The 13817-nt window shown below is 45.0% G+C and overlaps 2 protein-coding genes across 2 annotated transcripts; one reads left to right on the top strand and one right to left on the bottom strand.

Moving 5' to 3' along the window:
* Positions 1-627: 627 nt before the first annotated feature.
* Positions 628-7281, top strand: INPP5E (inositol polyphosphate-5-phosphatase, 72 kDa). Its single transcript, XM_010085376.1, has 10 exons — positions 628-1484; positions 1882-2005; positions 2692-2789; positions 3184-3308; positions 3463-3582; positions 3972-4079; positions 4396-4557; positions 5038-5153; positions 5604-5740; positions 6856-7281. The coding sequence occupies exons 1-10, from the start codon at positions 628-630 to the stop codon at positions 6986-6988; spliced, it is 1980 nt and encodes a 659-aa protein (XP_010083678.1). The 3' UTR covers positions 6989-7281.
* Positions 7282-9199: 1918 nt separating this feature from the next.
* On the bottom strand, positions 9200-13743 carry PMPCA (peptidase (mitochondrial processing) alpha; the record flags this gene model as incomplete). Its single annotated transcript, XM_010085387.1, has 11 exons — positions 9200-9797; positions 10108-10252; positions 10497-10559; positions 10683-10773; positions 11258-11376; positions 11633-11725; positions 11983-12246; positions 12644-12744; positions 12904-12998; positions 13303-13385; positions 13664-13743. Coding segments are annotated over 11 exons (1304 nt in total), but the record flags the coding sequence as incomplete, so codon positions are not given.
* Positions 13744-13817: the final 74 nt, after the last annotated feature.

The following is a 13817-nucleotide window of genomic DNA, read 5'->3' as shown; positions in this document are numbered from 1 at the left end:
AGCGATCTCCCCGCTGTGGGACCCTGGGAGAAGGTGAGATCACTGGAAATTTCCCGGCCTCGGGCGCTGCGTGCTGTGGGCAGCCTGGAGGCTGGTTGTGCTGGTGACTCACTGGACAGCAAGAACAAGATGTCACTTGTGTGCTGATTTCATTTCATTTTATGCTAATGGTATACACAACATTGTCTTAAAGAAGTCTGTGCACAGCCACGATGCCTGCAGCAGCGAGGAAGTCAGTTCACTGCTCTACTCTCAAAAAAAAAAAAAAAAAAAAAAATTGTTTTTCTAACGAGGTCGCATTAAGGTTTGAGTTGTTCTAGAGGGAGGTCCTGTGAGGAGCTTTCTTTCTGATTAAGGAGCGGAGTTCACAGCTCAATAACTTTTTATTCTTCTCTGTTTCTCTTGGGGAAATCTAGGAATCCCACCTACTTGAAGTTTTGGGGACAATGCGGCTGCCTGCAGGTACACCTGCCCGTCATTCTCAGCTAGAGACTGTGCTGCCTTCAGCTTCATGTCCTTCTGGCTTGGCTAAAGCCCTGTGAACCTACAGGGTAAGCAAGGGAAGGAAACTATGCTGTGAGGAACTTTTTGTATGGAGTAGCATCCAGAGCTGGTACCTGGGGGAGAATGAGCACTCCAAATGGATTTCCACAGCACTCGGGGGCGTATGTTACTGAGAGCACAGAGGGTGGAGCGGTACAGGACCTGCACGCTAAAAAAGCTGTCAAAGCAGTGAAGAAGGAGGCTGGTGACAATGAGGTGCTTACCTTTGAAGATCCTCCAAGTGTAGGTACCTCTTTAAATGAAACCTTAAAGCTTCTACCAGATGAACTCAAAGCTAATATGAAAATTAAATCGATCACTCCAAGGCCTCCTCGGAAACCCCGGCTGGAGCGTGCTGCATCTCTCGATGAGAAAAGTTGGAGGAGGTGGAGGCGGCTTAGAACAAGTCAGGAGAGTCTGACTGATCCCAATGAGACAAGTTCCTCGAACGGTTCTCTGCAGGAAGCGTCCCTCAGCCCTCCCATCAGGGGTAGGGCAAGCCCCTGCCATCAGTGCTGCCATCAGAATTCCTTGCACAGTTCACCCGACACCTCAGAAGCCAGTCCCATGGGGAAGAGCAGAGGAACCCCCTCCGACCTGGGGAACCGAGCCTCTGAGATCTCCAGTGCCTTTGGTGGGCTTCTGCGGGCAAAAGCGTTTGCAGGCAGCAAACCCCGGCTGTCCCAAATAATGCCGGCTCGACCTCTGCCACCCCTGGAGTTCAATGTGGCCTCTCACGCACTGAGGACAGCTAATAAGATTGACTCGGATTGTATGGATTATCGACGTTATTCTCAGCACAAGTTTGGGAGAGTGAGGGGCAGCTTGAGTGATACCAGGCTACACGGCAATGGGATGGTCTACGATAATTGCTCCACGGATTCCATGAAATCTACGTTCAGCCTGCTGACTCCTATTCGCTCCAAGGATGTTCGAAGCAGGTAAGTCCCCTGGCTTCTCATGGCAAAGGTTGGGGTTCCGCAGGGAGCCTGCTGCTCTGCAGAATCCTGCTGGGCAGAGGCAGGGGTGATCCGAGTGATCGATAAAGCACAAGAGTTGTTCTGTGTTGTTTAACCTGCTGTAGAGACTGGAAACAGTTTGAAGATGAGGAGGTTAGTACAAATGCTCTACATCTGCTCCTTTCAGCTGGGTATTGTTTTTCATAAATACAAATTTGATTTGCTGTCAGCTTGCTTGTAATATTTAAGTAATCTGTTCTGAAAATTAAGAAGCAGTTGACATAGTTAACATGCTAACTCAAGGTTCAAGCATTACAAATCATCGTTCCAACTGTCATGCTGTTTCCTTAGATGCTGTTTATGGGTCTTCTGTTCACAGAAGCTATTTGGAAGGCAGCCTTCTGGCGAATGGTGCCTTACTGGGAGCAGAAGAACTTAGCAGATATTTCCCTGATCGGAATATTGGAATTTTTGTGGCCACCTGGAACATGCAGGGTCAGAAGGTATGTGCATGTAAGTCTGCACAGGTCTTTTGTCAGTGGTAAAGTTACCCCATCTTTACTACAAGAACTGATGCGATGGGTTTTTTTCTGTTCGTGACTAGGTTCTTCATCAACCTGGGTTCATCGTCTTTATCAAATCACAAGGCTATCTCATGCATGTTCATCTGAGATGGTCACTGTAGAGGGGTTCCTCACATACTAGGTATGGCAGCAGTGAGCTTGCTAGTGCCACTCGGGGTATTTGTGGCAAACCCTTTACGCTCTGTTGCAGTGAGGGTCATACGAAGATGAAATGCTTATGATGAGAACGTTTCTGATAGAACAAAGCCTCCTGCCTACATCTTTACGTAGCTTAGGGATTCGAGATTGATTCCACCAGGTGATTGAGAAGCGATCTTGGGGTGTTCATGAAATAGCCTGCGAGCTTGGTAAAAAGTAAGGTATCACAGGAAATTAGAAATGTCACATTACTGTGGAATCTTGGTTACCGCTGGAGCAACATCAGTTTGGAGTCTGCCTTTGGGAAGAATTGTTAGTATTATCACCTAACCTGTTTTTTGAAGCCTAAATTGTTTGCATACGCTGTGGAACTTGTAGCTTAGCTTGGACTTTTCTTGTACTTGTCTAGTAAATCTTTGCATAACTAATACTGCTTTTTTCTTTTTTTGTGCGTGTGTTAATAACAGGAACTTCCAGTGAATCTGGATGACTTCTTATTACCAACAGATCCTGACTATGCCCAGGACATGTATGTCATTGGGGTTCAAGAAGGCTGTCCAGACAGGTAGCAAAAACAATGTAATGAACCATCCTCCTTTATTGTTAACTAATTACTTTGTTTTTAATTAGTCTGGAAGTAGTCTTTATCATAGTCTTAATATTTTCGATAAACAATACAGTTAATAAGATGAATTCTATTGCATGAGCACCAGGGGAAATGGGTTTCAGAGGAAAATGTCACAAAAATCTGTAAATAGAGAACTTGGTCCTGTTGTCAGGGCAGCTAACAGCAGAACTCCTGTCTCACCATAGATCTGAGCCGGCTGGGAGCTGGCTCACGGGCTGTCTGTTAGCATTAGCAGCCACGTGCTCAGCAGTAGTACGTTGGTGCAAGATTTTAGTCTGTCTGACATTGACCAGCCCTAGAAGAGGAGGTTGACGCCTGTTCTTTCCTGCAGAAGAGAGTGGGAGATCCGCCTGCAAGAGACGCTAGGTCCGCACTACGTCATGCTCTACTCGGCTGCGCATGGGGTGCTCTACATGTCGGTCTTCATTCGGAGGGACCTGATCTGGTTCTGCTCAGGTGCGTGGTCCAGTAAGAGCTGGAAAGTGGGGTGGTGACGGACTGCTGCCATTGGGCGTCTTGTCCTTTTCTCCAGGGCTGTTCCTCACCTAACTCTCCTGCTCACTGTGTCCAAAGGCCCTTCAGTAAAAGCAGCTGCTTTTTCTCCTTCCAGAAGTGGAGTATGCCACGGTGACAACTCGAATCGTATCTCAGATCAAAACCAAGGGAGCTCTGGGAATCTGCTTCACATTTTTTGGGACCTCCTTTCTCTTCATCACCTCCCACTTCACATGTGAGACATTTACAATCTTATTCGAAGTGTCCTGGTGGAGGGAGGTGGGCGTTGCTTTACAAAGGTAGAAAAGCTGCAGGGGGGTAGAGGAGCAGGACAGACTGAAGTCAAAGCTCGGGTCTGCTGAGCTGAGAACAGTAAGGGAGGGGATTTTTTTGTAACAAACTTACAAAGGAACTGTATTTAGAAAACCAAAAATGAACTCTGCACATTTGTATCCCGTTTCCACACTTTCTGTCACTGTTTTTCAGTCTGTATGCTCCCTAGGTCAGAGTGCTTTTTACATGTGGAAAATGTCTGATGTCCTTTAGAAGCTCCTGTTAAAACCAAAGATGGTAACTGAATGAAAATGATGCATCGTTGGCAGTAATGGGATTTCTGTCTTTCAGCTGGGGACAGTAAGGTGAATGAGAGGAAACTGGACTACAATAAAACCATTCAAGCCCTTACACTTCCCAAGAACGTTCCGGACACAAACCCATATCGATCCAGTTCTAGTAAGTGTGAAGCCATGTTTGTGTGGGATCCCAAATGACCAGCGTTTGTGCATTGTCTTTCAGTCTACAGTGAGGAAGAGAGAATGAGAGTGCTAATTTGAGACAGTATAAAAAGAGAACACAGGTCTTTTTGTCTAGGGGTGGTTATTATTCACATGATTAGTTTTTTCAGGTGATATGTAATTTGGGGGGGAATTTGAGAGAAAAAGTTGGAGTGGAGGAGGAGAGAGAAAATTCATAAGGAATTTCCATGTGATGTATTTTTTCTCGGAAAGATGTTTACCTTTATACTGACACTTCTGGCTTGAATTTTCAGCTGATGTCACAACTCGGTTTGATGAAGTATTCTGGTTTGGTGACTTCAACTTCCGACTAAATAAGGATCGTGAGACCGTGGATTCCATCTTGAACCAGAACCCAGAAACAGACGTGTCCAAGCTACTGGCGTATGACCAGCTCACTAGTGAAATGAGCAGGGGTGAGGGACGGCTGGTTTGCTCCCTGCTCTCCAGGAACAAAGATACCTACACACAGAAATAATTACAGCCAAATCCTGATTTCCTAGAGACCCTTCCTGCTTTCTCTTGTTAAGTTCCCTAAAAAAGGAAGTCAGCAGTTGTCAAATCCAGTGGCAGTCTGTACAGGGGACATTTTGCTATATGTAATCTCCCAAGTCATTTACTGCTCTGTTTCATGTCTCCTCTATAAACTGGACACATTCTGTCACAGTGTCCAGGGCATTTAGATTTTAATATCTAGCATTTGGTAAGCATCATGAGCTTGCAGTGGAGGGGGAAGTACATGCACCAAGTGGCTATTTGGTCAGTAACTATTTTTTATCCTATGTAAGACCTTGAGGCTAGCCAGCATTAGGTAAGCGGTGTTGAATACATACAGAAAGCGTGCAGGTTCTTAGGAAGGAGGAATTTGTTCATGTTGTTCTTCCCTTCCCTTCCAGGGTCTATTTTCAAAGGATTCCAAGAAGCTGACATTCATTTCCGTCCTTCCTACAAGTTTGACATAGGGAAGGACAGCTATGACACCACTTCCAAACAAAGGACTCCTTCCTACACGGTAAGAGATGATTTCAGAGCAGCACGCTCGGAAGGGCTGCTCAGCCTGACATCTGCTTCCAAAGGGGATTCTCACTCGCAAGAAAAAGCTGCCTTGCCACATGTCGGCATGAGATACAGTTATGCTGAGATTTGTTGCTTAATGGCAACAGGGCTTATGGAACTGGTTTGGAAGAAAGGATTGTTGAATCTGTGAGCACAGGGAGAGTGTGGCACAGGCTGCTAATCTTATTTTCCCCGCCTTACATTCTGTTCCCTGTGCTCACAGCTGGGCACAGAACCGCTGTTGGGATCAGACACACATTCTTCATGAACGTATCCCTGTCCAAGACACTTCACCGAGCAGAGTGTGAGAAATGAATGGATTTGTCTGTTGTGAACCAGTGCTTCTTGCCAGGGTGGCTGTGCCAAGGGAGTTACCGTCAGTCTCCCCTCTCTCTCTGCCTCCCAGGATCGAGTTGTATACCGCAGCCGGTACAGAGATGACATCCGTGCTGTCAAGTACTCTTCTTGTCCTGTGATCAAAACTTCAGACCATCGGCCTGTATTTGCCTTGTTTCGTGTGAAAGTGAGGCCTGGCAGAGACAAGTTAGTACCTTTTATGCTGCTCTGTGTGATTGCACGTGGCTCCAGGGACTCTGACGATATGCTCCTGTTCGCAGTTTGTCCTTTCAGGAGAGTTCTGAAATAGAGTTTCTCCCATGTAGCGTTCTGCCCATGTTTGTTTTTTACCCAATACATGCTGTCAGTGGTCAGAGCAGTAAGAGCATTTAAACCTTGCACTGACATCTGAAATCCCTGCTGCCGGGTCCCTTAATCCTCCTGAGGGAGATACACTGAGTCCACTGCAGTTGGCAATCAATCTGTGTTCTGTCTGAGATGCAGCTCTCTGGTTTTCCTATCAGCATGGACACCTTTCCTCTTCTGTTCTTCTTTCCCTCTTTGGGATCAATGCTGTTTTCCCTCCCCAGGGGTGGCTGCATTTCAACATAGCTGTATGTCAGTGGAGTATTTGGAGATCCTCCAGATCTCCCAGTGTCCTGCTGTGGGCTGTTGTGCTAGTAGAACTCCTTCAAAAATTTGGTTAAGTCACTGAAATTTAGTTAATCTCTTTTCTGTGAGTAGCATGGTCAAGGTTTTCAACACCCAGGTATCTAGAAAATTATGATTTCTCAGAGCACTTGATCAGCAGTGCAGTTAAAATTGGGATTTTTTTATTTATGGGTATTAAATACCCATTAAATAGAAGTATTGTAGAGTCTGTGAAGCTGGGCTGCTGCTGTTTCTTTCTGGCCTCTAGAACAGACCAAGGTAAGAACTGTTGTGCGTGAACCGTGCCAGTGAATACACCAAGTTAACAGTAAGCGAGTTGAGCTTTTCAAATTAGTGATTTTTGATTCAGGGTCATAAAGCATGTTCTCCATGTATGCCCTTATGAATGTAGGCATGTTCATGCTTAAATTGAAAGTACATTTGCCTTTTACAACAAATATTTTCTTCATTTAAATGTATTGTGAACACCCTTAACTTGTTGCTGTGGAAGAACAACTTTGTTTTACCCATTTTCTCCCACAGCAGTATCCGAACGCCTTAAGAAAGTGAAAATTAGGTTTTTGGCCTTTGTTGTATGAACTGGTTGGGAAATGTTGGGCAAACAAGAATGTATTTGTGCCCTGATCTAATTTTTTGTGTTTATATTGTAGCATTCCACTTGCTGCAGGGCAGTTTGACAGAGAACTCTATTTAATTGGAATAAAGAGGCGAATTACAAAAGAACTTCAGAAACGGCAAGAGCAAAAGGATCAAAAATCCAGCAGCATATGTAGCATTTCCTGAGCCGAGAACTCTGCAAGGCTTGTGTTAGAGGTGCCCGGAAAGAGGATTTCAGGCCACGGCAAACTCTGCAGGGAATCATCTGCTTAAGCACCTCTGGCAGTTGCTGTGGCTTGTGAAGAATGTCTTAAACCTCATCCTGGATTCATTTGCATGAGCTAATCCATGTAGCTCAAGTGCTTTCGCTAAAGAAAATGGAGTCAGTTATTTAGGACATCCATCCAACAGATGTTAATTGATTTATCTTTAGCCATACTATCTTTGGAAGCAACCAGGTACAGTCTAAGATGACTTCACACAGGGGGCACAGCTTCTGGAACTGGCATGACCGGGAAGAGGGGACCTAAGAAAAGACTGCAGAAAGGTGAAAATTGTCTGTTTGATTTGATCTGTTTAGCTTATGTATGTTGTGATGTTGGGGTTTTTTTCCTGTCTGTAGCCAAGTGCACGGTATTCTGTAAAATGCGTAACAGGGACCAGTTAGGGGACTTGGGCAGTTTTGTGTAAGGATGGTGCTCCTGTGTTGGACATTTTTTGTCCTCTACAGCAACATTTGTTTGAATGTACTACTGTACATTTGAAGTGTAGAAACATTGCCTTTCAATAATTATTCTATAGGCCTTCTGGTACTAAGGGGGTAAATACCAATCTCTCACACCATGTATTTGGCTGTAGAGAGGGCTTGAAACAATCCCTTCCTGAACTCACATACCCTCCCCGGGGGTGATAAACCACCACCTGCCTTCAGCAGCAGGACACTTGAGTTGAAAATAATGGTCTAAGTACGGCTACTGCATAACGCTTCACCAAAGTGATGATGATGTCAAGTGAGTCAGAGAAACCGCAGCACGGCAGATCAGCGCCGTTCCGTTACCTCTGGTTACAGTTCATTCCTTTTATTTTTCCAATTCCGTGAACTGTGAATACCTTGCTCTTTTTGAAGTAGTGTTGTCTTAAGGCTAAACATACTACATGGACCAGTGTGGCACTGGTAAAGTGTCAGTACAGCTAATACTGAAAAACTCTTCATGGGCACAGATTGGCTGGATCATTGATCACCTTAGTACATAAAACACTGTGCAAACAACTTGGAGGAAGTGCTAACTATGCAACCTGTCCAAGACAGAGCTTCTGTTCGGCGGTACAAACCTATCTGTAGCCATCAGGTATTTGGACTTCCTTTCTTTTTAAAGGAATAAAAATAAATTAATGCAATACCTTAAATGAGAACCAGCTCTTATTGCAGGGTTATCAGAAGTAGAGTTCTGTGTGTGATGCATGCTAACTGTTCGGGTGACCTGAGCTGTTTGTCTTCAGCTGGAAGAGCAGGACAGAATTCTTTGGCATCGTTTGCATTGAACAACCAAAGCACATTTCACCTGCCAGTTCTAGAAACCCAGCCCTGAGCTGATGAATTTCAGAACTCTTACTACTTGTTCCAGTCATTTAGAGGTCTTTTTATTTTCTTACAAACATACACAACAACTGAATAGGACTTCCCTACTGTGGGTTCCACAAGAAGCAATGCAACGTGTTTTCTTCTAGTTGCATGAGGAAAAGTACGGGGCTAAAGCAGGTAAGAGCTGCCACAGTGTTCTGCTCCCAGTTTGATTGCTCCTGCCACTACACATCCAGCCAGTGAAGTGCTGCAACGCAGCTGTCTACGTTTTGAAGCCCCTATGTTAGGGGATTATGTAAAAATCAGATGTTTTATTCCTTTTTGTGTCTCCATTTCTTCAGTATGTCAAACGCATGGCGCTTAGCTTCACGTCTCTTCCTGTAACATGGGGTCAGTCACTTTTGCGATCATAAACTTTCTAAGTGTTGGCATTTTGTTGATCTTGACGTCTAGATCAGTGACATCTCTGCTGTGAGATTGACAATTATATCCTCTTTTTGCAAGGCCTTAAGTTCACCTGAGTGACAGTTTGAAGAAAGCAGGTATGAGTTTAAGGTGCAGCAGCGACTCCTTTAATCCCTCCCTGTTTGGATAGTTATTTCCAGGTGTGTGACTTCTAGCAGTACTACAGATGGTAAATTACACAGAAATGGAGTGATGCTTGTACCAAAACCTGGACTGCAGGAAACTTGTTGCCTGCCTTCACGTGGATAATAAGTGTTTTTCTAATTCAGTTTGAGCAGGTCTTTGTTCACCTTGGTAGCAGCTGCAAATACTCTTTAAAATCCGCTATGTAAGGCAAGCTCTTTCATGTGCCACCACGTTCCTGAAGAAGGGCACACACCAGGGCCTCCAGTGTGACAGCCCCACCCCTGTGCTGGTATGATGACGTGATGACACACAGCAGTGACCGACAGATACATACTTTCAGTTGTAGTGATGAATATTTTGGCTTGCTATGCTCTCCCCAGTGCCAAGAGAAGGCTGTAGACACCCATCTTCTCTTGTATCCTACCCACAGGGTCAAAGTCTTCATCCAGAGCCGGGGGGGCCTTTAAGCCCAACACAACAAGCTCTCCACAGTCCGATGTTCTGAAGCAGCTTTGTTCAGCTGTAGCGTAGCTCCATGTTTGCACAGTACACCAGGAAAGACTGGGGGAGGAGGGCTTGCAGCAATATTATAATTTCAAAAACATATTGAAAAAAGAAGCAAGTCTGTCAGGCATGTGCAGGATGCCCTGCTTTATCGAAAGAGCCGGTACAGCCGTGGGAGTCGCCCATCCTTACTGGAAAGTGCTGCCTGGATGTCTTCGTAAGTGGGCAAATCTGTCAAGTCACCCAGTGCAGCCACAGCTGGTTTTTTATGAAGCATCTTAGTGACCACTCTCTTGATATCAGTAGATTTCACCTGACCTGCAGAAAAGCAAAGCCAGAGCTGTGACAACTACATTCTAAACAGCACAAAGCAGCTTTATTGTGATGCTGAGTCAGACCCCATGCTCGGAAAACCAATCACTAGCTCTAGACCTTCTCTACCATGGTTCTGTTTTTCCCTTCTGACAAAAATAAGCATTGTGCTAGCTTGTAAACAATGGATAAGATCAATTTGAAATATGTATCTGTAGTATTTATGCCTCCATGCTTTCTAAGGCAGTTTCTAAATTGCTCCCCCCCAGATGTAGCTACAATTCAGCCAAGGCAAGGAAAAGCATTGTCTACTCACTGATCAGGTCACAGAGCTCGTGAGGTAGCTTCCTTGTGTTCGTTGCCAACACTTGCCTTCCCACATCTTCAAAGATAACTGGCCGAGACTCAAGGTTCATCATGAGCATGGACTTCAGCTGTGTCTTCGCTCGCTCCAGTTCTACCTGTAAATGAGCAGCAAATACAAACAGATGTTCAAATAACTCTGGCCACTGCGCTCTAGTACAACATTCCACGTAAGAGTTCTGCAAACACCTTCCTCTTTGTGAATGTGTCACTAAAGTGACTGTATTCTTTTACAGAAATACGTAACATACATATCTACAAAAATTCATCCTAGCAAGGCCAGTGCAATGCATTCTTTCAGCTCAAAGACCGTCTGCACAGTCTGCAAGCCAGGCTGCTGACCTCTCCTACTGCTCCTGCCATTAGAATGAATTCTCTTGTGATGATTTCCACCATCTCTCGAACCTAGGGAAAAGAGATAATTGAAAGAAGGTTAGAACAATGCTTATTCTGTTAACACTACTGGCTGGTAATAAGTGATGTGATTGCTTTTCAAGGACACCTGGTTTTGAATACAGGGCTGCGTACCTGTTTGGGATCTGCACTGGCATGTATGCACAGGAGACCTGTATCCTCATAACTGTGGTGGTAAGAGGTTGCATTGTACATCCAGTGGTGCCTGTGAGTATACAAACAGCATTTAAAATTTAAAAAAACAGAATTGAAATGTAAAAATTAAACCAAGGTGGACAGTGAGTCCCCTCTAGTGCATTTTCAGGATGCTCAGCAGTGCCAATGAGAACCGTTACTCCTTGCCTCTGACAATTTCTGCATGTGCCTTCTCTTTCCTTCTCTCCACTGGCATCCTTGAGCCCAAACCCAGAACAATACAGAGCAGGATTACTGGTACCTCCTGCCAATTCTGTTAATATCACACAATTAAAGGATGGATGGGACTAGTGGAGGAAGACAGGGTTCCTGGTCACTTGTGCCTTTTACTTTCACCCTCTCAAAACTCCCGCTGACAAATCAGTCCCACATATTTCAAGGAGAATAAGCTGATGTAAAACCTGGGGGTGCTGGCTTTCAAAAGATGAAGCTTCCATCTGAACCTGCTAGAGAAGACTGTTTCTGCTATCCCTTAACCAGAAAGGCAGACAAACCTGTTGAGCACATTGAGGTACAGTCGAGTGAACATGCCCTTGCCAGGCCCTCCAGCTGAAAAAGAGCCACCACCTCCCATCATCATGTTTAACACCGCAAAGGGAATGAAATCTTCCTCCTGAATTGCAAGAAGAAATTCAGTCAGCTAACAGCAGAGCTCTTGAGGGTCTAGGATGAGTAAAGAAAGAGAAAAAGCAAGAAACGTGGCACAAGAAGAGTGTCAAGGTCAAGGGCTTCATCAAACTGTCGGTGAAAAAGCTGCTTGTCTGTACATGCAGTATCAGCAGCGCCAATGTTTACAGGGTGAGATATAGTAACTTGGGCTTCTTTGAGTACAGGGCACTCAAAACAAAGGATTTTAGGTTGATACTTACTAAAAATGAGCAGCTTTCTAACCCAATCATGATGTGAGTAAGCTCTGGGATGGGAGTAGGGCCCAGACTCACATCTGACATATCTTTCTCAACCTGTGGGAAGGGCAGAGAAATGATTAGGACCGATTTTCACCTCTGTTGTATCCAGCTTGCTACATTCCCAGTAATTAACCTGTCACCCAGATAACGGCTGTCATGGCCAGTTCTGGTTGCACATTCATAGCCTGTACTTCTACATGTACAGCATGGAATTTTAGAAAAGCAAAGCCTATAAAGAAATAAGCTCAAATCCAAATCTGCACCTCCAGTGGAGAGGAAGAGGCACGATGCCACCTCCACCTTCCTCTTACCTTGACGATGCCTCCTGTGTACTGAGCCACAGATCTGTCCACGTCCTTGGTCTGCCCGCTGCCCCACACCGGCTCCGCTCCAAGCAGATATTTCTTCGCACACTCCACTAACTGCTCATGCTCGATTCCCACCCCGGCAAGCACCATCCTGTCTGGCGTGTAGTAGTTGCGCAGGTACGAATGCAGGACTTCTCGATCAATTTTGTCAGTGTTTTCCACTGGGCAGAACCTGTTCAGTCCAACTGTATTGTTTCTGTAAGCTGCCTAAAAGGAAAAAGATACCTTAAAGTAACAAATATTACTTCATCCCCCTCCATTTAAACCTTCTCTTTTTCTTTTAGAATTATGCCTTCCTGTTTGAGACATGTAAGAGAGGAAAGCCTGAACATTACTTCACTGTCAGTGTAACTCAACACGTTGACACCCGTGTCAACAAAGATAATTTGTAGGTAGTTTTAGTTCAGGTTAAAATCTTTCATGTGTGTAGAATGTAGGATTTCAAAGTGGAGGGACAGCAAAATTTTCCCTCTCACCACTGAAATCTAATTGAATAATAGAAGAATCTGTTTTCAGAATCATCTAAAATAAAACCTGAGATTGTGGAAAAACTGAGGAAGAGAATGAAGCATGTCTCATACTGGTAGACTTTTCAGTGTTTTACCGCATGGATCATCTCTGTGAGGAGAGGCTCTGGATCAGGTCTCATATTCAAGTCTTCAAGCTCAAATCGAATAGCCGTTCGTGTCATCTCGATTTCTTCATCTGTAATAAGAGAGAAAGCAAGAGATAACCACCACTCAAAATACCCAATTGCTACGTGATAACTTCTTGATGAGCACAATCTAATGAAGAATTCTGAGCTCTAATAACAAGTCACATGCTGGGCATCTTTTTTTGAGACAGAGACTTATGTTCCCAGACCTGATAACCTGGGCTGCAGCGCTACGTCAGCCAGCAAGTTGACCACCGTGTCCAAGCCTTTGGCGTCAGCAGAGACAGCGTACATGATGGTGTCCCTGCAACACAAGCAGACGGGTTCTGCCTTGAGAAGTCACACCTACGATGGTTCAGTAAACGTGCATCAGGAAATCACAGATTAAGCTGCTTGGCCATTACTCATGAAATGCTTTTGAAAAGAAATAGAAATGACTTTTGTAACCCTTTTGGGTTCACTTTTGTAGGTTCTTAGCGGTTGCCACAAATGGATTTCTGCAGCTTAGAAGCAACAAGTGGCTTTTATTGTCACACAGCAGAGAAAGCAACTCGGACTGCTGTCGGTATTACAACCACTCGGGTAACAGAGCACAGAGAGCATCATACCTGGATGCCTGGCAGTCACAAATGCCCCCGTGCTTTTCTAAGGTGAAGAGAATTTCATCTTTGCTGCCAAACTGAGCTGTAGACTGAGAATGAAGATAGCAGTGTTACAAACTGGTAAAACAATAACTTTATCATCCTACAGCGTGGCCCAGAACAAGCATCACCTCCTTCATTCTTTCAGTCAATTGGTTTGCTAAATATCCACTGCCCTTGGAGATGAAAGCACAACAGACTTTCCAAATATAATCACAGCCATACCGAGGAACACCTCCATCTATTGAACAGACCAAACCCTGGCACCGCGGTGCGGAGCAGCCCCTCGCCCAGGCTCCGGCACGCCGCGATGGCAGCGGGTACTCACGGAGAAGGCCAGCTTTTCCAAGAAGTGGGAGATGCCACTGAGGTATTTCGCTTCGTGTCTTGATCCCGAATTCACAAGAACTAGCGTTCAGAAAAGAAAAACCCCGTCACTGTCATCCCCCGGGTCCTCCCACACCCGCCAGGCTCCCACCGCC

This window comes from Pterocles gutturalis, unplaced genomic scaffold, assembly GCF_000699245.1.
Source record: "Pterocles gutturalis isolate BGI_N339 unplaced genomic scaffold, ASM69924v1 scaffold46191, whole genome shotgun sequence".
In the NCBI taxonomy this organism is placed as follows: Eukaryota; Metazoa; Chordata; class Aves; order Pterocliformes; family Pteroclidae; genus Pterocles; species Pterocles gutturalis.
Note: the sequence above shows the minus strand (reverse complement) of the source record. Positions and strands in the feature narration are given on the sequence as shown.

Coding starts and splice junctions, on each gene's coding strand:
- INPP5E (XM_010085376.1), top strand. CDS start 628: ATGAGCACTCCAAATGGATTTCCACAGCACTCGGGGGCGTATGTTACT. Junction 1,485..1,881: donor TCCAAGGATGTTCGAAGCAG/GTAAGTCCCCTG, acceptor TTCTGTTCACAG/AAGCTATTTGGAAGGCAGCC. Junction 2,006..2,691: donor GGAACATGCAGGGTCAGAAG/GTATGTGCATGT, acceptor TGTTAATAACAG/GAACTTCCAGTGAATCTGGA.